Source organism: Sitophilus oryzae, unplaced genomic scaffold (genome assembly GCF_002938485.1).
Source record: "Sitophilus oryzae breed Bouriz unplaced genomic scaffold, Soryzae_2.0 scaffold_1297_pilon_pilon, whole genome shotgun sequence".
Lineage (NCBI taxonomy): Eukaryota > Metazoa > Arthropoda > Insecta > Coleoptera > Curculionidae > Sitophilus > Sitophilus oryzae.
The window spans coordinates 8,717,539-8,744,324 of NW_022145945.1; the positions used below are offsets into that span (position 1 = coordinate 8,717,539).

A 26,786-nucleotide genomic window follows, 5' to 3' on the forward strand; every position below is an offset into this window, starting at 1 on the left:
TCATTGACATAAATTAAACATGTTGACTAAATAGTTATTAGACTGAAATTATTAATTTGAAATGTTTTTGTGCCAAAAGTTCAACAGAAACTGTTGTATCATTTCTTCGCAGAAAAATTTATTATTAATTTAAATAAATCAAAATTTCCCGAATTTATTATTTCTGTCAAATAACTATCTCAACGTATTTATTTTTTGTCAATAATGACATGTATTGACTATTTCTATTCTAAATATCTTGAGAACGGTTATTCGTAGCGAGTTTTACCAAGAGACATTTTTTACGTAAAACATGCCGTAAATGTATATTTTTTTACTTAGTAGTTTTATACAGGTAAGCACGAAAGTTATTACTCTTCAAAATACCTAGTTGAAACACACGTAGGTGGCGCCCTCTACAAATGGAAGTCATATTGACATCAAAATCAAATTTTTCATGTCAAAAAACTATCAGACACAAATTCTCATCCAAATATTGACGTTACTGGAAAAAATCGAAATAAAGCATTTTAGGACATACATTTATACGAACTTTTTTACTTATTTTTATCTGCAGAATATGCTGCTGAAGTTTCCGGAATGCAGTTCGGACCACTCTGTCTAGTTTTATCTAAAATAAGCAAATTATAGGTAGTACTTCCGGTTTAATCGGAAGTAGTTACGAAATAGAAAATATTAAAAATAGGACAAATTTAAAACCTAAAAATATATTGAACACGTTATGTAAAAAAATCCTGCATACATTTTGTTTTATTTTTGCTTTAATAATTTAACAGTCAGGTTCATAGCATTCTACTTCTTCTTTATTGGGACATTCTTTATCAATCTCATCTTCGTCATCATCGTCACTGGGTACTCTATACCTTTGCTTCCAGCCTTTACCGCAAGCTACACTGCAGGGAGACCAAGCACCCCAAATAATATTTGGACATATTCTTCCAACTTCTTCTCCGCTTTGACAGGAAGCGTTGCACTCCACCGTCTCTTCCTTTTTTATTTGAGTGCAGTCGTTTGGGCCAGGACTGTGCTTGAAACGTACGTTTCTAGTCATATGGCCCCGTCCACATGGAACACTACAACTGGACCATTGACTCCATCCAGTTGTTTCACAACCGGATCTCACCGAGGGCATGGCTTCGTCTTCTTCTACTTCAGTCTCTTCTGATGGTGGGGTTCTAAATATTATTATTAATTTAAAGTATTTTAGTTTCAACATCTCAACAACGTCTCAAAAGTGGCTCATCCCCTATAACTTTTTTATTTTTTCAGATAAAAAAACGAGATTTGGTATGTTGGTATATGACATAAATTAGGATTGGTTGACGTATTCAATTATTTTTCGTCATTTTTTGTTTCACCGGAAATGACAACAACTTTTGATTTTTAAATAGCACCATCGATATTTTTTTACTTTATTTGATAGAAAATGACATTCTGAATAGGCTGACATATCATATGTCAACTTTTGACATTCTCGCTTAATAAAAAATCGTATTTTAAAATTCAATCTAGGGTGCCATGGCTATGTTAAAAACACTAATTCTTAATCAAGGAGCCATGGAAAAATAGATTTGATCGTCTAATGTTTTTAGTGTCTTATCCTGGCCAGTTAGAAAATGCTCAAATCGTATTTTTAATCATATCCGCATTTTTTCAAATGGAAAGAGGGGTGGCTCATTAGCATATTTAGAAAAAGCATTTTTTTACGAATAATTTGATACCACACACTTGTATTTCAAGTAAAATTTTCGTTACGAACCGCAAGTTATAATTTGAAATAAACCATATGCGAAAATGTCAAAAGTTGACATATGATATGTCATTCTATTCAGAGTGTTATTTTGTATCGAATAAAGTAAAAAATATACCGAGGGTGAAACAGGAAGTGACCGAAAACAATTGAATACGTCAGTCAATCCTAATTTATGTCATATACTAACAGCAAATATCGTTCTTTTAACTGAAAAAATAAAAAAGTTATAGGGGTAAGCCACTTTTGAGACGCACCCGGTATATGAACTCATAGCGTTAAAAGTAGGTATAGCTTCAGTCGCCAACTATATTTTCATAGGATTGCAAGGGTTGCTGAAATTCCAAGAATTAATTGCTGAGTTTTTTTGAAAAGAAATTTTTTGATAATCAATTTTAGTTTTTCCTGTCCTTACTTTTTAGAAAATCAAAGAACTAGTTGTACATTCTCATAGCCACTTTATTAGGACTATATGATAGTAGGTATTTTTAGATTCTCAAATTAGCTGATAATTTGTGAGATACAGAGGCCAACTTAATTTTTTTAAATACGGACCTGCATTTTTATGATACAATAAAAATGTCTTGTTTTAATGACACACCCTGTATCAATATTTATCAAAATTAGAACTTAAGTATCTTGAGTAAGGAGGGTTCAATATAATTTATCAGATTTGAAATAAATACTGTCCTAAGCAAAGACATTATAAAGATAGACCGTACATCTCATTCATAAATACTCGTTGGTAGTGTATCAAACATTCCAATGTGTCAAACAAGGACAGAAGAGACAGAGAAGTCTAAAATTTCCAACCCCGGCAACTAGGCGCATTTGAATTGTTCTAATGGCCAGCGGCGTATCGTTTTTTGGAACGAATTTAATTAGTAAAGTAAAAGTAAAGTAATTAGTAAAATTTTTACTCCATATTAATATACTTCATTAACACTTTTTACGTTAGATGAGTTTTGTTATAAGGTCTAATATAATAATATAATTAATCTCCCACATATACTTATATTGAAACGTTAATAGGTAGTTTTCGAAAATCGCTCCAACGTCGATATTCAATTTAAACTTTCAGTTACTTCTATATAAACTTTCAGTTACTTTTGAATATTTACAGGGTGACTTAGGCTTCCGAAACAGTTCTATATTAGATTTGTGGTTGGTGACTTTTCTTTCAATTTTTTTTTAGAATATGGAGGCAATGGTAAAGCACCTTTTAGACATTTTTGTAATCATAGGTGGCCGGAACATATTTTCAAACTAAAGTTGTAGATTTGCCATTAAATTTTCATTCCAGAAATACCTAGGGTTGCCACCTGTTTTTTTTTGAAAAGGACAGTCCTTTTTTGGAATAACTTGTCCTTTTGACTTTTTTTGACTTAAAAAGTCATTTTTATTTACGTATTTTCCCTGACAAAATTACCTACAGCAAACAGAAATATTATTTTCGTCCAAATTTTATTAGAGATGTTATAAAACTTATAAATAAATTTTTCTTGTTTAGAATAGGCAACATTATTTAGGACTTCCCGTTTAATCTCAAATGATAGTTTAGGTTTTAGTTTTACCTTTTTTGATCTTAAAAAGAACTTTTCAAAATTAGTAATTAGTAACGATTTAGTTAGTTCGCAATCAATAGCTTCCTGTGAAGTACTGTGTAATAGTTGTTTAATCTTGTATTATTAATAGCTTCCTATACCTAAAATCAATATTTATTTTAATAAGAAAATTGTGTTTTTTTGAAAATATACGACAAGATTTGACTTTCGGTCTTCTTCTCGTATTATGATGGCTCTGATACGAGGCAATTACCTTTTAGTCTCTCAATAGAGGACATTTATCATTAAAAGTATCAAATCTGTGTGCTACAGTATGGGATCTCTGTCGCATAATAATGAATATTACGTTTATTTACAAATCCATTACTTAGGTAGCTTAATCAAACAATCAAATTTTAGTTAAACGTCCCAATCTTCATGAACTGTATTAAGCATATGTATTGCGTTTTGAATCACCCTGTATGTTGGCAAAATATTTTGAAATGTGCGTTACAATGGCCCCGATCTTATGTAAAGATTGAAATAAAAATCACAAACCAAAAACGTAATAGGTAAAAAGCTTTTTTGGAGGCCTGGGTCACTCTGTATATAGGTATGTATAAAACTAGTAGCCCAAGAATTATTTACAGTTCGTCCCATTCTAAACAAGGTAAACACATCGTACAAATAACTCTAGGAAGAGGTATTTGTATTGTACGGTGGTAAAAATTTGTCTAAACAAGACCGAAGGGGCAGATATAAGATATAATGAAGCAATAAAATGTAAAAAAGGTCGGCTAAACACCTTTGTTTATTTGTTGAGCAAAATTCCTTTAGAATATCGTATATAATGACCAAAATATGACGCAATTTTAAAAAAATGTCACTTTCTGGCTTATAATAAAGTTTCAAATGCAACGTTTATATTCAAATTCGTTATGATCTACAACAGTTAGGTAGTAATTGAGAGGAATTATAATTCAATTACCGGCTGCTACGTTCTTGTTTAAATAGATCAAAATTCAATAAATATAATTAGAAATTATTTTAATTGTGAGAGGCTCCCTTGTGAGACGCCTATGTACGATGACAGCGGAAACAATACCTACCTGTGAAAAGACAAATTCGGGTAATTTGAGCTTATTTTTCGGGTAATTTGACATTTGACACTGTCCTACCATATTGAAAATTCGCAGATTCAAAAGTACGTTAAACAAAAACAAAAACTACTGAAAAACACTGAAAAGTTCTCTTCGGACTTGATTCCGACTTCAAACACACCGTAAGCTAAATGTAGTACGCTATAACGGACCAAGGGCCGTCGCGAGGGGTGGTGGGACGGACGGCTCATTTCATTCTGGAAGACTAGCAGCGACGTTGCCAATAGTTCTAAACGTTTCAGCACATTAAACAGTAAACATGTCCTTTAATAGTAACGCATATATCCTCTGGTTAATAACATATTATTACGCATGCTTCTTTAAAAATAAACTATTAATTTAATAAGAAATTGAGATTTATTGATATCCGGTGAAGGTTTTAAAGTCACCTTTTCTGCAAATCAAACTAAGTAGATAGGCGCAAATTTGAGATGTGGTAATGTCGCCTTTTCTATCTCAGTTGGTTTTTACAGTACGTAGTCAACCTCCGATTGTTTGATCGGGTTAAAATGCACAATGTGATATCTGTTCTTACTAAATCTATGGTCCTAAGGGTAGTTTACTCTTGACTCGAAAAATATCAAACCCCATTAAAACGAACGTCTATGAGGTATCGCATTTATTACCCTGGGCAAAATGTAGGTCTTATAGCCATATAGCCTCCTGCCAAAAATGAAAAAGATCGCTCAACAAACAAGATATTGGTTTGTATCCATCTTAAGTGGGACACCCTGTATAAACTATTTTATAAAAAAAACTATTTTATAAAAATTCTCTCATACTGTATTTTGTAATTACTAGTGGGTTACTAGGTTTGCTATACATTTTGTTGATTTCGGGGCTATTATTTGCGCCCTATAAAAATTCATAAATAAATTTGTAGTTTCTTTTTTGCGACGCGACTGACGCGACGCGGCGACGGCGATGTCCAGATTTTATCCGGATTTCAAAGTTCATTTGTCCGGATTTCTCAGTTCACTTGTCCGGAATTTCCCAAAACCTTTATGGAAATCCTAGTAATTACCATAAATATAAAAGAGAAATTAAAATAACTTTGTTTGCACATTATAATACGACCACCAGCAAACTCCATAAAGCCTTGTGAATTACGAAATACGTTCTGTTTGCCTTGCAATTGGTCGCTTTCAAGGTCTTGAATAAGTGCATAAACTAGGCTTAAGACGACGCATGGTGTCATTGATGACGTGCACCCAAAGTTGTTTTAATTTTCCATGTACCTACTAGTTCTTAAATTATTTATTAAAGAGACACTCTGTATATTTAAATCTTATTCCCTGGTTTATTTTACTTATGAAAGATACTGACCTGTTGGGATCGCATTCTTTTTTAATAACTTTTTCCAGCTTGAAATGAATCGTTGCAATAGGATTCATCTTGTTTCCATTTTCGTCGTAGAATGGAGACTTGGGATCCGCAGGGTTGGACGAAGTAATTTTGGTAATCACTGACTGGGGGTTGGTAGATGGCTGACTTTCCGTATATTCCAGAGCATCGTCAGTTCCTACATCCCAGGGATACAAGTTTACTGATCTCGACTGTCTCCATGAGCAGTTGGATAGGCATAATTCCATATTGGATAGTCCTGAAGGGACAGAATATTACACAGTTGTTTTATTCGATGCTTTATATAGTATTCCTGACCAACAATCCAATCTGGTGAGGGTATCATCTTGGTTACTAAAGAAACTAAATGGTTTTCACTATCTACTTTAAATATTGCGTATGAGGACGATGTAATGTCTGGATAGGCAACTCCTCTTGCTTTTATTACTGTTCTCAAGTTAGCAATATTTGCTAAAATGTTATTTAATAATTATTAGTGTTAAATTACTGTGGTTCGTTCTCGATCGCAGAACTTTCTATACTAGTACCTATACAAGGTGTCCCAATATTTCGTGGACATAGAGCTACTACGTATTTTTGGAATCGAAATAAGTTCATTGGACCTCTATATAAAAGTGCTTCGTTTTTCCGCTAGAGGGCATCAAACTTTCAACAAATAACATATTTTTTTAGATATTTTAAGAACCGTTATTCCGATTTGAATGAGATTTTGGGTGTCTATGTTTTGCTAAGTGCTTTAACATTTGATTTTCATAAAAATCATAAAAAGTATGGGAAGAGTATAAACTACCCCACCCATACATACATTTTAGTATAAATAATTTTTTACTCAATAAACGGCCGATTTTTTTTCGTAAAATGATCATACTAGTATTTACTACATTTTTTATTTTTTTGTGAAAAAAACGCCTCCGCGCATACTTTCTGAAGAAAAAAAAAATTTTTTCGAAGCTGGCTAAAAAATGCCAAAAATGTATTTTGTCACATCAAGCAATGGAGGCGTATAAAATCGCGCATTGTGCTCTAATAATATTGGATATATTATAATAATTGGCTATGATCTAATAATATCACGCAATATTGGAACGCTCTGTATATTTTGTAGGTCTGCTTTGGAAAAATAAATTCTCCAAAAATTTTTTTTTCTCAAAAACTATTCGATATACTTTTTACGCGTTTTTACAAGAGACAAAAAATGTAGTATATACTAAAGGGACCATTTTACAAAAAGAAAAAAAATGTCGTCGGTGGAGTTGGAAAATATTTATAATAATAATAATTTATGTAGAGGTAGGGGTAGTTTTTACCCTTCCCTTACGTTTTCTTGATTGTGAAAGTCAAATGTTAAAGTACTTAACAAGACATAGACACCCAAAATCTCATTCAAATCGGAATAACGATTCTTAAAATATCTAAAAAAAATGTGTATATTTTTTTCAAACTTTGATGCCCTGCTTGCAAACAAAGCACTTTTGAGGTAAATTGTGTCCAATAAACTTATTATATACCTTATCAATAGGTATATGTCCACGGAATATTAGGACAACCTCTGTATAGGTATCATAAAAACTCGTACCTATAATTTTTGCATTTGGATGTTATTTAATCTTGTTTTCTTATTATTGTACAATAAAAACCAGTACAAAAGTATATAAAATGTGTTAAATACATCAAATTGTCATAAAGAACAATGGATGAAAATGATACTAGTAGCATAGAAAATTATGAAATAGAGAAAGAACGCGATAAACCCAGTTTACCCATTAATTCTGATTCAAGTTTTTTTGTGCTTCCATTAAAAGCTAGCTCCTTCAAACCTTCGCTAGCTTCAGAATCTTCCTTCCAGAATTCATGGTTAATTTTGTGGGACGCACCCACTATATTTCCAAATCTAGTGGTCCAAATATCTTCAGGGAAACCTACAGTTTTATTAAACACAAAAGTAACATGTTTTATTAATAATTCTGACGATTTTTGTACCTTTTGGATGCATATTTCGTACCCATTTCCCTTCGAAAGCTAGCTCATACTTAGCTTCGTCGCAAGAACAGCAGATCTTTTCAATTTCAGGAAGGACGTCTTCGTTTTCGTTGAAATCTTCGCAAATGGTTTTCACTAGAGGACCGTTGAAAAGGAACTCGTCTGTTTCGTACCATTTTTCTCTAGATTCCATTACTAGAGCCCTAAGAGATACGCACCCACTGTTGGAAGGCGGAGCTTTCCATATTAAGGTCACCTGAGATTTTTGAACGGACCTGTATATTTGATTTCTTTCTTAAATGCATGTAATATTTGTAATATTTTTCAGTGCATATTTTAAACATATTTCGACAATATTTTTATTAAATTTTTGATTTTAACTATGGACTCTATTGTTCAAGATGAACTGACACTAATTATTAATTTTAGGATTGTCGCGAAAATTTCCGAAATAAGTCCACAAACACCATATTATTAATCATGTATTTTACTTGAATAACGCCGTTAATAAAAATTAACAATTAATTATCAAACTAAACATAAAACTAAATATACGCCCCGGCAGGCAAAAAATTTCGCCATCCTAAAAATTTGACGGGCATGAAATGAGACGGGCATATTAGATAAAAAAACATTTTCCTGTAATCTTAGGTGTATTCCTAACATTTTATTTTTTGAATTATCCCATTATCTGTATTCTTTTTAGTACGTTGATATTAGCATATTTAGAAAAAAAAAATTATAAAGTTTGATATGTTGAGGTTATACGTACTAAAAGGAGACTTTTTAAAATCAAAAGAGTTCCTAACTGTAAAGTGTGAGCTTCACCCCCCAAAACCACCCCCAATACGCACTGCGGTGGTTTTTCTCGTTTCTCTCGAAAACAAATAGTCGCACAGAAAATTTTATTCTTATCAAAAATATTCCTTATAAAATTTGTTACAAAAAAGGTTCTATTCATTTATATTTATCCAATGTATTTCGAGCAATAACCGTTTGAAAAATGGAGTACAAAAAAAATACAGGTCGCCTTTCAAATTATAGTCTTCCAAAGTATTTTAACGTGTTAAATATACACGCAACAGATATAATACTGTATAATATAAACAAAAACATTGCCTATTCCACTAAACTAACATTCATACTTTCATCTACATATTGTCATCGTCTATAGTTTCTAGAATGTGCTCAGTATTCGAACAACTTTGCCCACGACAGGTTCCGCACACAGTTGTACATTTCATGGCGGCTTTAATGCAACTGCATCTTTTTACACAATCTTGTTTGCTGATGTTCAAATTATTCGTACTGCCATCCAAATATCTGAGAAAAATGAACAAGTTCTAGTCGTTGGACAAGATGTCGATCTTGTTGTTTTATTAGCAGCACTTTCCCCCGATGAAAAAGACATTCTTTTTCTGAAAGAAGGTAATGTGAAACAACGAATGTATAGTTCGAGAGACTTGCAATCATCCAGTATTATACGTAATTTAAAAAAATCAATTTTATTTATTCACGCTATTAGCGGGTGTGACACAACACCAGGATTTTTTGGAAAAGGAAAACAACAACACGTACAAATATTTAATAAAGAAAAAGACCAAGGTCTTTTATCGTCGATATTTTTAACAACGCAAAGTCAACACCTGAAGAAATTGAAAAAAGCTGGAGAGACGTTTATACTGAAACCATACAAACTTCAATCATCTGAAGGGAGCCTTAGTAAGCAATGATACGCTTGTTGAAACTAAGATACGCTTGTTAACTAACTTATTGAAAGTTAGTTGGTCAAGCAAACAGCACGGTACTTTTATCAAAATTGCCTCCCACATCTACTGCAGTTAGGCAACATTCCCGCAGAACATATCTTTAAGTACAAATATGGCAAGAACAACCTATAAAACTCGACCAGTGGGGCTGGAAGAAAATCAACAACACCCTGTCACCTTTATATACAAGAGAATCGCCCGCCCCTGCTTCAATTATGTCATTAATAACGCGCAACTGCAAACAAGATTGTGTAAAAAGATGCAGTTGCAATAAAGCCAGCATGAAATGTTATACAGTATTATATCTGTTGCGTGTATATTTAGCACGTTAAAACACCTTGGAAGACTATAATTTGAAAGGCGACCTGTATTTTTTTGTACTCTATTTTTCAAACGGTTATTGTTCGAAATGCATTGGATAAATATAAATAATGAATAGAACCTTTTTTGTAGCAAATTATAAGGAATATTTTTGGTAAGTATAACATTTTTTGTGGGACTGAGAAAAAAGCGAAAAAACATCGAAGGGCGTATTGGGGGTGTTTTTTTGGGGTGAAGCTCACACTTTAGAGTTAAGAACTCTTTTGATTTTGAAAAGTCTCCTTTTGGTGCGTCTAATCTCAACATATCAAAACTTTATAATTTTTTTCATCTATTCGGCTATTTTAGGTCTAATATAAATATACTATTTATGAGCTACACACTTTTAAGTATTGATTTCGGAGATTCTTTTATTGACAAAAACAGTAATTTCATAATAATTTTAATAGCGTGTATATCCCTCTCGCAGCAATAACAGCTCGAGGCCTTCGCCTTATCAAATGAATAAGGGTAGTTATTCTTTCTTGATCTATAGCTTAATGAATATCAAGCTATATATCAAGAAAACCCTTCACAGGAGCTAAGGAACATTAACTTAGGAATCCCCTTTAATGCTAGTCATAGCTCTTGTAAAGTTTGTGGTGGAATAGACGACGACGAACAGCTCTTTTAAGTAGACCTATTCGGTGTTGAGATTTGAACACCATTGTTAGGTGTTGATGACCACCGGTGATTCAGTTGGTGTACCGGTGTCAACATCGACACCGGTGTTTATCTCAACACCGGTGTTCATTACAGCACCGGTGTTCATCTACAACACCGGTGTTCATCTACAACACCGGTGTTCATCTACAACAGCGGTGTTCATCGCGATACCGGTGTTGAGATAAACAACACCGTCGATGTCGATGGTGCCGTTTGTTTGTTTTTTTTTAGTTTTTTTAATGTAATATTTTTTAGTTTATTTTACAGCTACGAATTTTTGTTTCTTTATGTTTTGTTTTGTTTTCTGTTTGTTTTTGATTAAACAATTTTTTACTTTATAGTTGTTTATCTGACGCTTCCACTTTATTTTAGTGATTAGTCTGGCAAATAAAATATATTTAAATTTGAAAGTATTAAGTTATGTCGGTGCGCTTTAATAAACGATAAAAATAAGCATCGATACGACATTATTATTATCAGGTTTATTTTGAACTTATTAATTAACATTATTTCTTCTTTAACCCGTTTACCAAACACTGGTGTCCATATCAATACCGGTGTCGTAATCAAAATCGGTATCGAGATGAACACCGGTGTCCAGACCAACACCGGTGTCGAGATAAACACCGGTGTTGTGAATGAATACCGGTCGGTGCCAACACCGTTGTCGGTGTCGACACCGGAACATCGGATAGCCCATATTTGGCCACCGGTGTCAGCCCAACACCGGTGTTAGAACGGTATTCCGGTGTTTGGAACAGGCCTACTTTTAAGTGTATCGCACAACTGTTCGATTGGATTGAGGTCGGGACTACAAGGAGGCCATTCCAATCTTCGTAGTCCAACCTCATTCAGGTACTCGTTCACTACTCGTACTCCTAACTCTTTACCCCGAGCAACGTGGGGACTGGCTAATGCCATGATAATCATGCATCAGTATAAACTGATTTCCAATGAAAAGAGCAAATGGAACGACAATTTCTTCGACGAAGACATCCTCAATATAACGGTGGGCATTGAGAGCTCCATTTTCAACAAATTCAAGATTGTAAAAATATCAGTATTTTATTTGAAAATCTGTAGCTCATAAAAGAATAGAGATAATAGGATAATTCAAAAAACGAAATGTTAGGTTTGGATTGGTTTGGTAGCAAGAAACGATATTTTGATTTACCCCGGTATAAGCCCACACAACCGAAATATATAAGCCATTAAAACAATAAAAAATAATGCCAACACATTTATCTACAAACTAATATCATTAAAAAGTTATGAAATATTAAACTTAGTCAAAATTTTAGGGTGGCGGAATTTTGTGTCGGGTAGTTTATATTAACCAAGTCCGTAAAAATAAAAAAAAAACAAATACTATAATGATAATGAGACTCATGCGCTTGTTTTTTTTCAGGACTAGTCTTTGAAATGTAGACTGTGTATTTAAGATATACGATATAATTATTATATCGTTTTCCAGTAGGCATAAGACAATTTCTCACTTGGGTTGTAATGCATTAAAAGCATTAAGGGTCCATTACATTGTACTTTCGGGTTGCTCTCAGGGGTGGGGTAAAGCGGGTGTGTGGCCGAAGGAAATATATTATATAATATTTCAAAAATCTGCCTAAGGCTTAGCCCGATACTGTCGTGTTAAGCCACACCCAAAATTCCAAACACACGTGCTTTGATTAAGGCTTGATTACATTTTGTAGAGCTTCAGAATTTGCCATAAAATAGCGAGCAATTTCTTACAAAACCATATATATTATACAGGGTTGTTCACCACATACGACACGGAATATTGTAACTAAACGATTAGATTTTTGCAAATTGTAAGGTTTGGGTTCGTTGAAGGACTATTAGAGCTACAATTTAAAAATCCCAAATAAATAAAAAATCGTTTTGGTATTATCGTTTTACTAAAAACGATAATATTACTAGACTGTACATTTTGTACATTTGTTGTTTTAAAAACAATCTAAAATGTCAACATTCCATGGGTATATTGATAAATGAGGTCTAAATTATAAGAAAATGCATTTTCTATGAAAACTTGAAGGAATAGGTAAAAAGTGGTATAATATAATTTGATAGACAATTAAATTGTGCATCTGATTCTCATAAAATATACAGGGTGTTCCATTTAGATTAAACAAGTTATTGCCGTTTAAAGCTAGTAATTATTTAAAATAAATTTTTAGACACTCTGTATAAGGTAGTATAATTTTTATTAATGCAACACAATAACTGATCAATAAATAAACTTCAGTAAATATTTAGTATTAAAAACTTTCTTACCCTCGGGGAAATGAAGCCTTAAAATTTATACTGCAATTTCACGAAATTGAAAATATTTCAAAAACGGTAAGGTTTAAGTGTAATAAACCTTAATCAAATTTACCTTTATTTTAATCGTAGAAACTAAAAATGCAATAATATACAGGCTGTTTCATTTAAAAAAATACAACTTTGATATTTTTTATTTATTTGGGACACTAAAAATATTTTTAAATTGTAGCTCTAATAGTCCTTCAACGAACTCAAAACTTACAATTTGTAAAAATCTAATCGTTTGGCTACAATACTCCGTGTCGTATGTGGTGAACAACCCTGTATATCACTGTAATCACAAAACTTCAATCTATTTCCGTATTGTAACGGAATTTTAAATTATGTCTTTATTTTCCAGAAAATTTAGTCCAAACATAAGGAATATTTTGTTGATGCTTGACCATCAAAATTTTAAAAATAAAGCTGTTGTCTTAAAATGAGCTACAATACGGATATAGTATAATCCTTTATCTTTAATTTCCTTCTTCATTTGTGTAAAAATACCTAGCCAGTTTTACATAAAACGTCAAATGCCGAACGCTTATTTTGCTACTCTTTTTCGGACTAATGAAATGGACTCTTAATGCATTAAAGTGCGGAAAAATATAAGTTTAATATAAGTTTTAATATAAGAAAAAAAAACTATTAATGAACAAGTTATCTAAAAACTATGAGCTAAATTACCTGACTTTTCGGTTGCGTATTTGCCTCCAATACAGTATCCTTACATTTATCACTAAACCTAGATAAACCATCTTCTCCCAGCACAAATTTGCCAGTCTGATACGTTACGCTATCGTCATCATCAGGGTTTGCTTTTGACTCTAAAGTAATCATAAACCTCTTGAATTTTGGGTTCGTATACACAAACATATCTCCCTTAAGTGTTACTGTAAAGAACATGCAATTAATATTTAAACTTATTAAATGCTCAACACTTTTGGACTTACCCTCGTAACGTTCTTCTGGAACATACCTCTCCGGTTTATCCACAATATCCAAGTAGTATTTCGCGGTATGTGGTTTGGTTTGCTCTGTCATGACCAGATCTGATTTGAGTAAGTCGCATTTGTGACAAAAGGATTCTAATATCATTAACGAAAAAATAAAGAAATTTTTTAGAAAACTTTTGGTTTTTACTTTCATCATCTTTTTTCTTGAGTACGTTTGTGGTCAGGTTTGTGTTCGTTAATATTTTTACAAGATAAGATTTTCAGTGGCGACTTAGTATTAACCTAGAAAAATATTGGGTCAATGTGAATAAAAATGGACTATAAACAAAATGTTATCAACAAATATCGAAATATAAATAATTTATTAGTATTTTAGCATTGATTTCTTACTTACCTATCTTTAAAACTTAAGTTATTTAAAATTGTTAAAGGGGTCTGGGACTCATTGCTCACTTGAACAGTTATTTAGATACTCGTGATCATCGTCAGACTTGTTATTATCAAATTGCGATTATTGCAAAGAGATAAATGTTAATCAATGTGACTATTTCTGGAATTTTCTGCCATTTTGCTGTTTCGAAATTCCTAGCGCAACCTATATGAAATTTTACGCTAGTTTATATCATTTTAGGTCTATAATAATTATTTTTGAGAAGCTGGAACTTAAATTATACGTTTAATTCTCTTATACCATTTTATTGTCCATTTAGTTTGATATTTTTATATAATAACATCAGTTTTTTTTGGTATGTATGCGTTAGACTAAGTCCAGTTAACACAGACTGATAATTGATTATTTAAAATCAAATTTCAAATTATTTTTCGTAGTAACATATTCTTAATGCTAACGCATATTAACATCGGTTAATAATAATAATGATGATATGACATTTAGGTAAGTATATTTTTTAGTTTATTTTTTGCATAGTATACTGCATTTCTTCTTTTTAATCATTTTCTTTGAGCATTGTTTGCCTCCATTCAATGGGTAGATCTAAAATTAAAAAAAGAACAATTCGAAGAGAGAAACTCAAATAAACATTATAGTAATTGAAAATCGAATGATCATACAAAATGAGGTATACAGGGTTTTTTTCAAAATTGGCGCACCCCTATAACATTTTTATTTTTTCAACTAAAAAAAACGAGATTTGTACTTTTTTATATGACCTAAATCAGGGCAATTCAAATGTTTTTGGTTACTTCCTGTTTCACCGGAAATGGCTACAACTTTTGATTTTTAAATGAAACATTCTGTATTTTTTTACCTTATTCGATAGAATATAACACTCTGGTTTGGTTTGGTTTGTACCAAATGGTTTATTTGAAATTGTAATATGCGGTTCATAATGACAATTTAACTCAAGGTATCAAGTGTGTGGTATGCCAAGTTATTTGTAAAAAAAATCATTTTCCAAATAATATGCTATTGAGTCACCCTCGTTCCATTTGAGAAAAATGAGATATGATTAAAAATACGATTTGGGCATCTTTTAACCGGCCAGGATAAGACACGAAAAACATTAGACGATCAAATCTATTTTTCTAACTCTCCTTGATTAAAAATTAAGTGTTTAATTTTTACTCTAGATTGAACCTTAAGTAAAATACGTTTTTTTAAGCGAAAATCAAAAGTTGACATATGATGTCATTCTATGACATATATTCTATTCATTTTCTATCGAATAAAGTAACAAAATACCAAGGGTGCCATTTAAAAATCATAAACTTGTAGTCATTTCCTGTGAAACAAGAAGTGACCGAAAACAATTTATTACCTCAATTTATGTCATATGCTAACATACCATATCTCGTTTTTTTTATCCGAAAAAATAAAAAAGTTGTAGGGGCAAGCCATTTTTGAGAAACACTCAGTAAATGGTTGGTGTCTGGAGCTCAATTTTCATCAAAAACAAGATGGTGAAAACCGCACATCAATATCTGTTACCGTTTCGGAGGTACGGGGTGTTTTTCAAAAATGTGCATTTTTAACAAATCGCTGTAACTTTTTTGCTATGGAAAATTTTGTATTTCTATGAAAACATTTCCAAAGCACCTTTTTACGTAGAATTTAATGGTTTAAGTATAATTTTTTTAAAATTAATAATTTAAGAGTTATCAACAGAAAAATTGATTTTTTATTTGGGACACCCTCTATATTTTTAATTAACTGAAAAGGTTTTAAAATTACCTTTCCAAAAATATAGCACACTTGATATTTTGTTATAATCCCCTTTGAAATACAGAATTTTTAAAAGTTCGCCACTTTTAACTAGTAGGCTTTGGACCCCTTATTGATGATATACTCTTAATGGAACTCCAAAAAAACATATTTTTCCAGCAAGACCACGCACCGCCTCTGAACGCTGAAGTTATCAGCAAATTTTTGCAGCCAATTTCAAAAATAATTGAATAGCTAACTAAGATCCCAGCCGTTGACCGTCGAGGCCGCCTGACTTAGTGCCTATGGATCTAATCCTATGGATATATTTGCGGAAGAATAAAGGTTCCGTATTCTTCTGTATAATCTAGACAAGAATTAGAAATAATTAGCAGTAATGAGAGGGTATTTTTCACTCCCACTGAGTTAATGAATTCCGCGAGAAATGTTCAAACACTGCCCCGTCTGTCCATAACAGAAGACGGTCGATATGTCGAACACCTGTAGAAAAATCTCATGTCTTGGTTTACTATTTATTTTTATTGTTATTAGATATAGTTTAAATGTGTTGATGTAGGTTAAATATATTTTAAATTGTTATAAAATTCTGCATCTCTCATAGCAAATATTATTTTCGTTTTAATTGATGCTCACAGCTAGATTTTTTTTTGGATTACAGCCGGTGCCGTTCAAAGCCTATTTATTTAAAGCGGGGGAATTTTTATATACTCTATATCTCGAAGGGGAGCAAAATATCAAGTGTGTTATATTTTCGAAAGGTAATTTTAAATTCTATTCAATAAATTAAAAATATACAGGGTGTCCCATATAAAAAATCAAATTTTATGTTGATAATTCTTAAATTATTAATTTTAAAAAAATTATACTTAAACCACTAAATTCTACATAAAAAGGTGCTTTGGAAATGTTTTCATAAAAATACATTTCCATAGCAAAAAAATTACAGCGATTTGTTAAAAATGCATATTTTTGAAAAACACCCCGTAACTCCGAAACGGTAGCAGATATCGATATGCGGTTTTCACCATCATGTTTTTGACAAAAATTGAGCTCCAGACACCAATATTAGTTTTTGTCTATCTCCTATAGAAAAGGGCGTTTCCATTTAAAAGGGTCGAATTTGACCCACCCTGTACAGTAAAATTAGTACCTTATGCTTAATTGATTCTAAAATTCCACTAAGGCAAAGTTTTCAATTTTATTTAATTAAATTTAGCCAAATCATTAAGTACCTCCACGTGTCTATATTTCATCTTGTGTCCATGACCGCAATCTCCATCTAGTGCTACACATTTAGACCATTCTGTCCATTTAGACAGACGACAATCTAATTTCCCCAAATTTGTTGATAGCTCATTTACAGGTACTAGAAAGAAGAACAAATACATTATATGATAAAAGATCTTTTTACTTTACTCTGATGAGAATATAAAGGGTGGTCCGAACTGTATTCCGGAAACTTCGGTAGCATATTCTGCAGATAAAAAGAAGTAAAAAAGTTCTTATAAATGTATGTCCTAAAATGCTTAGTTTCGGAGATACAGGGTGCAGAAGTTACATTTTTATTTCCATTTTTTCCAAATTATTTCTGAAGTAACGTCAATATTTGGATGAAAATTGGTGTCTGGTAGTTTTTTGACATGATAACTTTGATTTTGATGTCATTATGACTCCTATTTGTAGAGGGCGCCACCTACATGTGTTTTAACTGTTTTGAAGAGTAATAACTTTTTGTTCGGACCTGTATAGAACTACTGAATAAAAAAATATACATTTTCGTAATTTTTTACGTAAAAAATGTCTCTTGGTAAAAATCATTACGAGCAACCCTTCTCGAGATATTTAGAATGGAAATAGTCAATACATGTCATTATTGACAAAAAATAAACATGTTTAGTAGATAGTTATTTGACTGAAATGATTATTTTAGGAAATTTTTATTGTTTTAAATTAATCAAAATTTTCTTCGAAAAAAATGATGATTGATGATGATTTGGCACAAAAACGTTTCAAATTTTTGATTTCAGTCTGTTAACTATTTAGTCAACATGTTTAATTTATGTCAATGGTGACAGGTATTGATAATTCGGATTTCAAATATCTCGAGAACTGTTACTAGTAGCGATTTTTATTAAGAGACCTTTTTTACGTTAAAAACGTCGTAAATTTATATTTTTTTTACTGAGTAGTTTTATACAGGTACGGACGAAAAGTTATGACTCTTCAAACCACTTAAAAATATGTAGGTGGCGCCCTATACAAGTAGGAGTCATATTGACATCAAAATCAAATTTCTCATATCAAATATTTCTCTCCCAGATACCAAGTTTCATCCAAATATTGACGTTACTTCAGAAGTTATTTGGAAAAAATCGAAATAAAAATGAAACTTCTACACTCTGTATCTCCGAAACTAAGCATTTTAGGACATTCATTTGTACGAACTTTTTTACTTATTCTTATCAGCAGAATATGCTGTCGAAGTTTCCGGAATACAGTTCGAACCACCCTGTATATTACTTATTTAATGCTCATAGGTCTTTTGCTTCATTAGGATACGAACTTTTATATAATACCTTCTAGAATTACTGCCTATGTCTGTATGACAATGATATTTTAAGGTGGACGATCTCAAATTGATAAATATATAATGATGTTTAAATCAAATACTAGTAAGTTCAATGGTCTTTATTACAATATTTTTGTTACTTCAACAATATATTGTTTTATAAATGCATTTTACATATAATCTTAATGTGTAATATAGAAGCATAGACACATATTTTTGGCTACACGGACGTATTTATGAATTCTAAGATTGACAAATCCGTATTCAGCAAATCTAAAGGTACATTCAGGCTGAGAGCGTCGAGCGTCGCGTCGCGTTTGCGTCGCGTCCGCGTGTCGAAATGGAATCAATTCACTTAACTTAAATTAGACCGTTCAGGCAGACAGCGTCACGTTTGGCGTTGCGCTAGCGTCCGCTGAGCGTCGGGGTGCGAGTTCAAGGGGGCGGACGCGACGCAAACGCGACGCGACGCTCGACGCTCTCAGACTGAATGTACCTTAAGGCATTAATCCGGCGTTTTAGCATAATAATAATATTATTATTACGAATAGTTCATTCTTCATACAATTTTATGTTATCTTTGTTTATATTTTTTTTCAATTTTATTAAATTGACTATTTATTGCTCTAAATAAAAACATTAAAGAAGGACCATAATGCTATTATATATTATATTCAGATTTTCATTTTATTCAACGAAAAATATAAACGGAATTAACCATTTTAGAACATGCGAACATTTTTATGAAGAATGTATTTTTTTCAAAATGTCAATAATAAAAAAGTGTTTTCTTTTGTAAAGATAATCCGGGGGTACTGTAGATATTTCGAAAAAACAAATTTCCGCTATTTTAAGTATGCTGACAAAAAGTATATGAAAAAAAGTTTTCAGATAAAAGTTGTAGTTGATCGCATCCTAGGTGGCGTTCTCCGTTTTTTTTAAGCCTGTCATTTTTAACATATGACACAAACATATATTTTTTTAAATGGAAATCATAGTTATAGTTGGCCATGACTTCATAAAAAGTGCCCCCTTTTAAGTTTTTTAGCGATATAAGCTGTAATATATATTTTTCGAAAAATTACTGATTAATAGCCAATTCTTATGTTTTTTAAACAATTTTTAACCGACCATACCAACAGGTACGGTAGGCTATTAAGATCGGCAAAAAAAGTTTTTCTAATGTCACTCAAAATGAGTTATTTGGGTTATAAATGACCTATATACAAGATATTTTCATGGTATCTGTCTGTCTGTCTGTCCGTCTGTCTGTAACACGATAACTCTAAAACCGCTAAACCATTAACCGATTTTAACCAAATTTGGTGGTACCCGAGAATAATATAAAAATACTGTAGTACCCGAGAATCTGGCCATTAGTTTTTGGTGGGGGTGGGTGATTGGTAAGGGGGTATGGGAGGGGTTAAACATTTTAAAAATCGTAACTCCAAAATTACAGTAGCTGGCGAAACGCGATTTTCAATTTAAGATTAGGAATAATATTTGCAACAAAATTTGTAATAACATCAAAATCAGTCAAAGTCGTAGTTATGAGATAAAAAAAATTGGAAAATTCCTTTACTTTGAAACTAAAAAAACTGCCTACCAACTTTTTATTAAGATATTTTAGTATGGGCGGCTATACGTGCCTCCCGGCGCTATTTTTTTTTTTTCATTTTTTTATATGGTCTATCCTTAATCATTTTATTCAAAGATTTATTCCTTAATCGTACACTCATAGGTGAATACTTTTTTATACTTTGTTTACGATAATTAAATTTCACAATAAAAATAAATAAGTTTAAATAAAGTAAAACACCGGATTTGGTTTGGTGATACAGGAGAAAATCATACATTACTATGAAGAATTTGCTGCAATACTAATCTCTAGAAATCTAGCGAAAAATGAAAGAAAGTATAAGGTAAAACTAAAACAAGAATATTTGAACGTGCCATATAAGGAAACTTATTTCTACATGATATGATCATCAGGGCGGTGCGGCGTTTTCAATCAATAATACCAGCACTCCTTATAAAGTAAGATATTGCAGAATAGCCGCCTAATAATAGCATGAAGCATCCGAAGACATACAATATATCGGCTACAAAATTAAAAAAAAAAAACTGGTAAAAAGTAGCAAGAAATAATCTAAAACTAATATATAATCCGTCTAGAAAGTATCCGGAAAAAAGAAAGCAAAATTACAATTATCGATATATATTTTTAGGACTTAAGTTAAAAAAAATATAACAAATTATTAATATTATTTATTTATACAACCTCCATTTAACTCCAAACACTTAACTAAACGTCCAAATACACCCGAAACTAGGTCCACACCATAATGTTCAGTGGCGGTAGTCCAGGCCTGTAAAACTGAGCGAATCAAATCTTGTTTATTTCGTGGAGCTGCTCATTCCGCTTCAATCTTCATTAGTCCCCATATATTTTCAATGGGACTAAAGTCTGGTGAAGCTGCTGGTTATGAAATTGTTGCCAAATGGTGTTCTTGCATCCAAGCTTGAGTATAGGCAGACGTATATGGCATCTTGCATTATCCTGCTGAAAACGCCACCCCTCTGGATATAAAACATGAGCCGTTTCAACAAGAAAACCATTTAAAGCATCACAATATTTTGCACTATTAACAGTTTTATCAACTATACACAGACGTGTAGCACCACGCTGAGATATTGCTCCTCAAACAATTATTTTAGTGGGAAATTTGGAAACTTGAACGGTAACATTTTATTTTGATAGGATTTTTAGGTAGTTTCCACCAAGCTGGAAACAACTTTCGTCAGAAAAGAAATAAAAACATTATTCAAATTATCTTCTTGAAAACGTTGACAAAACTCCATTCTTCGCTGCCTTTGTAGAGGTGTTATTGCAGGTATTTTTTTTGTTTCCTTGATGTAGCCTTGTCTTTTCAGTGACATGCGGACGGTTTCTGGACACAATTTTAATTTTCGCTGACTTACAAATCTGTTAGCCAATTTGCGAAACCCTAGGCGCGGATTATGTCGTCCTAATGCCACTAAAGCGTTTAAATTGTTTTCGCGAATCTTACGCGGTCTTCCTGAAACTGGTCCATGCATCATATCTGTGCCATTTTTTATCCTCTTCATTGTCTCATATACTGCACTTTTTCCGAGTTCTGTCAATTGCACTAATTTTTTAACGTTTCGAACACCTTTTCTATACAAATATTCCACAATTTCTCTTTTTTTTTACTTGCGACATTATTTCTCAAATCTTAAGCCGGTTTACAATCAACAATATTTTGACAGATGGTGTTGCCATGCGATTCTGGTCATAGCCTACTATCCGCACAACTTACGTGACGGATTACTGTTGTCTTAGAGTGTTACAGAAAAAAATGCATTAAAATTATACTTTCTAGCCGGACTATAATATATTACATTAAAGTCTTTTCTATTTACCCGTAGTAGCATCATTTTGAATATTATGCGAAACAACCCTTGATATAGATCCATTCAATTGATTTCTTTTAGCAGTTAAATTAGCTATAAATTCTCCTAAAAACTGCTACGTTAGTTACTGTATTTAGCATAAAAACTATTGAAAACTTACTGTGATATGATATACACAATGTTTGACAAATTTCTAGGGTGTTGAAATTGTTTTGATTGCCCTCACAGCCGCTGTAGCTAAAGATTTCGCACTGGCCTTTGATTGGGTCAAAATACCAACGGTCTACGTTGCTTTTACATGCTCCAATATCTTTTGGCAGACTGCAAACAGCAGCTAGAAAAACAGTAATTAAAAAAAAAACTATTTATGTAAAAATAAAAATTTGGACGTTATTGCAATTAATATGTAATAACAACAATATAATATATTATTAAGCAATGTACTCATTGAAAAAAAAGGATGAGAGGAGTATAACATCTAGCTATTCAAGAAAAAAATCAAAATATGGCTTATTTAAAAAAAATGGTTGAGAGAAAGCAAGCAAAAGCCACTTTCTTTATAGAATGGAAAATCTGTTAGTAGTAGGGATCTTAATTTACAAATAGAAACCAAACCAAGACTACTTAAGTGTTATATTTGGTCTATGCTTCTGTCTGGTGCCGAGTTCTGGACATTGACAGAAGCGTCCACAAAAAAACTTGAACCTTTGAGAAGTGGCTATAGGCTTGGTCCATTTCAGTTGATTTCAACAAATTCCGACCGCAGCGCTTCAACGGCAAAAAACAGAAATTATCAGTAGCTATTTCACGCCGCCCGCCGGACATTGGTTCAGATTCAATAAAATCGACGCATAGGGATCAAGAAAAAAATTTCAACAATGATATTATTTTCAACAGATGATGGGTCCATTTATTCAAATTTATCACGATCCACTTTTTAATCGTAATAAAAAAGCGTACAGGAATGTTGTTTTCGTTAGATTTTGTAGTTTAAATATATCAGTTATTTGCTGATAATGGTTTAGTGTTGCTAATATATTTTGGTTCTTAGTTCAGAGACTTGGAAATAAATTAAATTATAATGGATTTTGAAGATCAAGGTAAGTACTTTTTAAGAGAATTTTATTAACTTAAATATTTTTTTATGAAGCTAGTAGTTACCACAAACATAGCAGAGCGTTCTTTTGAAAAAAATTAAACTTTGAAATTGCGTATCTTTAGAACTCCGCAGATCTCCGCTTCTGTATTTTATAATTTTTAAACGGTAGTATACCAAGTTTAATTTAACACAAGTATCTTACCCCAAGAGACCCCGAGGTAGATAATATATAAATTAAAATTTTAAATTGACCAGTAGTCTGATTTTTGTTCCATGGATACTTTCTTAAATTATTATACTAATATTTTTTGAGTAACTCTGGAGTGGTAAAAGTGTAACTACAGAGACTCACATGTTCCTCCCGTACTCTATTCCTTTTATTATAGAACAATAAGCCGCAGATCAATATGTGAGCGGTTTTTGAAAATGGGTTTTAATAATAGGTCAGAAGCGGATATTATTGATGAAATTATTTCATTTTTGTGTGATAATAATATTAATAACATATTATCGAAAAATAAGCAAATTGAATTTTTTTTTATAAATGGCCAGAAAAGTGGAGGAAATGTAGTTATACTTGGAGCAGTTTTATTTCCAACAATTGTCTCTGGCTGAATAAAAATTTACTTCAAATGGAAGAGAATCAATCTTTTGATGACCCTGGCCCTTCAAGAAGAATTTTTTTTTCAGAATTGTCCAAGTCCCAAAAAATAAAGAGACCAAAGGTATATATTGCCAAGGAATTAATTTATAATGTCTTACAGAAAAAAACATGTTTTTTTATCTACATAATGCTGCAAATATTGCATTAATGCTTTTAATTAATGGCAAAGATTAAAAATCCATTTATTTCTAGAAATTAGAGATTCTTACACCTCGGAATCTCGTTTCTAATTTAAGGAAGGAACATAACAATAAGACAGGAAAAGCAGTCCAACTAGGGTTTGAATTTCCAGAGAAAGTAGTCGCCACTAAAAATAGGTGAAGATTTACCCGCAAATGACATTCATATGGCAACAGAATATTATTGTCAATCAGATAGTGAAGAAGAACTAGAAGAAAGTGGTGGTGAATCATGTCATGAAGAAAATGAGTTTGAAGACTCCATTTAACGCATATTGCAATTTATGTTTTTTTCTTTAATTTAGACCAGATAACCTAATGGGTATTCTTTTATTGACTAGGTTCGAAGCATTTTTCAAACCTTTTTAAAAACTATAATTTTTGAATAAAATTCATAGAAAATCCCTCTTTTTTAATATTTTTAAACCTAATAAGTCTAGAATTTGTAATAAAATTAAAAATATCCTATGCGCCACTTTTTGGCAATCTGAACCACTGTGCGCCGTATGTTGATCGCATTAAAATAATATTCAAATCGTGGTTTTGTCATAATATTTAAGTATTTTAGTTTTCTGCTAATAGACCGAGAGCTGGCTACATAAAAAAAACTTATCATCGTTACATGGCTAATTTTTTGTGTGAAGTATCCTTTTGTGTAGCCATTGTGAAATAGTCATGTCTGCCAGCGCGATCCCGGGGCTTAAAGCGGGGGCGGCCAATCGAAAGGGTGAAATTTTGACACTAAAAATATTATAAGGTATACGAGTTATAATTGCCAAATAGCTTTTATTTATTATTAGGAAACGTGTAAAATTGTTGACAGACATTTTTCTCGTGGCTGAAATGCCGGCAGACAACGCGAAAGAGGCATAGAATTTTAATAAAAGAAAATCATCGCATACATGCATGTCGGTTGGTGGAATGTCATGTTTATTGTTAATTAATTTAAAAAGCCGTATGCAAAAGGCCAGACAAAAAAATCGTTATTAAAATAATAAAAAAACATATTTATAATATAATCGTATATTATATGATTTATCTATACTTAAATGGATGAGGCGGCCAGCGTTCCATGAATAAAGCGCTAGAGTAATATCGCGCTTTTGATAACTGCCTGCAGCTGATTGAGCCACGATCTTTTTGTCTGCCCATTTGCATACGGCTTTTAAAATAAATAAATATGACATTTCACCAATCGGCATGCAAATATGCCATAATTTTTTTCATTTTTCAAATTTCATTTTTTAATAATTTTTAAAATGTCATGCCTCTTTCGCGTTGTCTGTCGGCATTTTAGCCACTAGAAAAATGTCTGCCAACAATTTTCCACGTTTCTTAATAATAAATAAAAGCTATTTTCGCAATTATAACTCATGTATCTTATAATGTTTTTAGTGTCAAAATTTCACCCTTTCGATTGGCCGCTCCCGCTTTAAGCCCCGGGATCGCGCTGGCAGACATGACTATTTCATAATGGCTACACAAAAGGATACTTCACACAAAAAATTAGCCATGTAACGATGATAAGGTTTTTTATGTAGCCAGCTCTTAGACTATAATGCAATTATTGACACTATAAAACACTCAGGTACGAGGTTTGTGTGATGTAACGTTCGCTATTTGAAGTAGTAAAAAATAAGTGAAAAAGTATTCGAACTAGGCGCATCGTGTTGTGTTGTGACAATTTCAAATGTTAATAAAATCGCCGAAAAAATGTTAACGCGTAAATGAGAGCGTAATTAGAGCGTTGTTTGGTTGCAATAACATTCAATAATTCAACTTTCCTGGATATTCAACTCTCCCGAAACAACATTTTATAGATTCATAGTTTCCCACACCGATTTAATTAAAAGTAAAAATGGATTCAAGTAGTTCGGCGAAACAAGTGTGTAAACAAAGTGCTCGTTACATCATAATCAAAAAATTAAATAGACATATACTATGAGAGGATAAAATATAATTTGTAATATTAATGGTATACTTTTTTTAATCAACTAGATTAAATGCTTTATGAGCATCTTCTAAAATTATAATTATGTACCTTTAAAAAAATTGGTCCAAAAAGGGTTCCGTACCATTCATTATCTAAACGACATTAGACACTATACTAGGTATTATAAACTTTTTTTTCCGATTTAGCTGAAATTTTGAATGCGCGTATAAGTAATTTAAAAAATAAATGAAGAAACGCATTACTAAAAATTGTATTAATCAATAATAAATATGTAAAAAGTAAAAATAAATATGTAAAAATTAAAAAAAAACGATTAAAAAAAGTCGCCTTGACTAGGATTCGAACCTGCCTTACTACAGCTCCAACGTCATAGCAGCGTAAAGTCCTAACGCTTTAACCACGCGGCCACCGAGGACTCGAAAGATTCTACAGGGTGGCCTATCGAAAACGTTCCGCAAGGCATAACGGCCAGGGTAATTTTTTTTTCAGAAAATTCAAAAACACGTCAATTTTGTTTGTGAGGGGGACAACTTTTGCCCCAAAAATGATTGCAAAATCTTCAACCCTCTAAGCGGGGGTGTCATCCCCCAATTTTTTTCAAATGGAAAGAGGGGTCAAGTGGTACCGCAATGAAAAGGGCTTTCTATTCTTTATACTTTCCCGCTTCGTTTTTGAAAATCGGTCGAGTCATTGAGAAAATATGAAGGATTGAAATTTGAAAAGTTTATTTAAACATTTGTCAGAGTAAATGATAAGGATAAATTCCTTCGACCAATTTGCTGTTTTTTCTTATTATTTCTAGATGTTTACGCATTTTTTCACTTGCCAC

At 32.1% G+C, this 26,786-nt stretch overlaps 2 protein-coding genes across 3 annotated transcripts in view; both read right to left on the reverse strand.

Moving 5' to 3' along the window:
- Nucleotides 1-558: 558 nt before the first annotated feature.
- On the reverse strand, nucleotides 559-14,404 carry LOC115874709 (spondin-1-like). Of its 2 annotated transcripts, none has more exons than XM_030889948.1 (8): nucleotides 14,270-14,404; nucleotides 13,873-14,157; nucleotides 13,607-13,812; nucleotides 7,800-8,055; nucleotides 7,580-7,738; nucleotides 6,117-6,269; nucleotides 5,781-6,057; nucleotides 559-1,175 (listed from the first exon to the last, which is right to left on the reverse strand). In XM_030889948.1, the coding sequence occupies exons 2-8, from the start codon at nucleotides 14,069-14,071 to the stop codon at nucleotides 770-772; spliced, it is 1,656 nt and encodes a 551-aa protein (XP_030745808.1). In that variant the 5' UTR covers nucleotides 14,072-14,157; nucleotides 14,270-14,404; the 3' UTR covers nucleotides 559-769. The 2 variants fall into 2 exon arrangements, with proteins under 2 accessions (XP_030745808.1, XP_030745809.1); XM_030889949.1 differs by having other exon boundaries at nucleotides 7,800-8,074.
- A 114-nt stretch (nucleotides 14,405-14,518) lies between these two features.
- LOC115874710 (spondin-1) overlaps nucleotides 14,519-26,786 on the reverse strand; it is a 75,390-nt gene continuing 63,122 nt past the window's right edge. Inside the window, 4 exon segments of the mRNA XM_030889950.1 lie at nucleotides 14,519-14,869; nucleotides 17,290-17,423; nucleotides 22,071-22,166; nucleotides 22,222-22,395. Coding sequence (XP_030745810.1) covers nucleotides 14,789-14,869; nucleotides 17,290-17,423; nucleotides 22,071-22,166; nucleotides 22,222-22,395 — 485 coding nt within the window. The 3' untranslated portion in view covers nucleotides 14,519-14,788.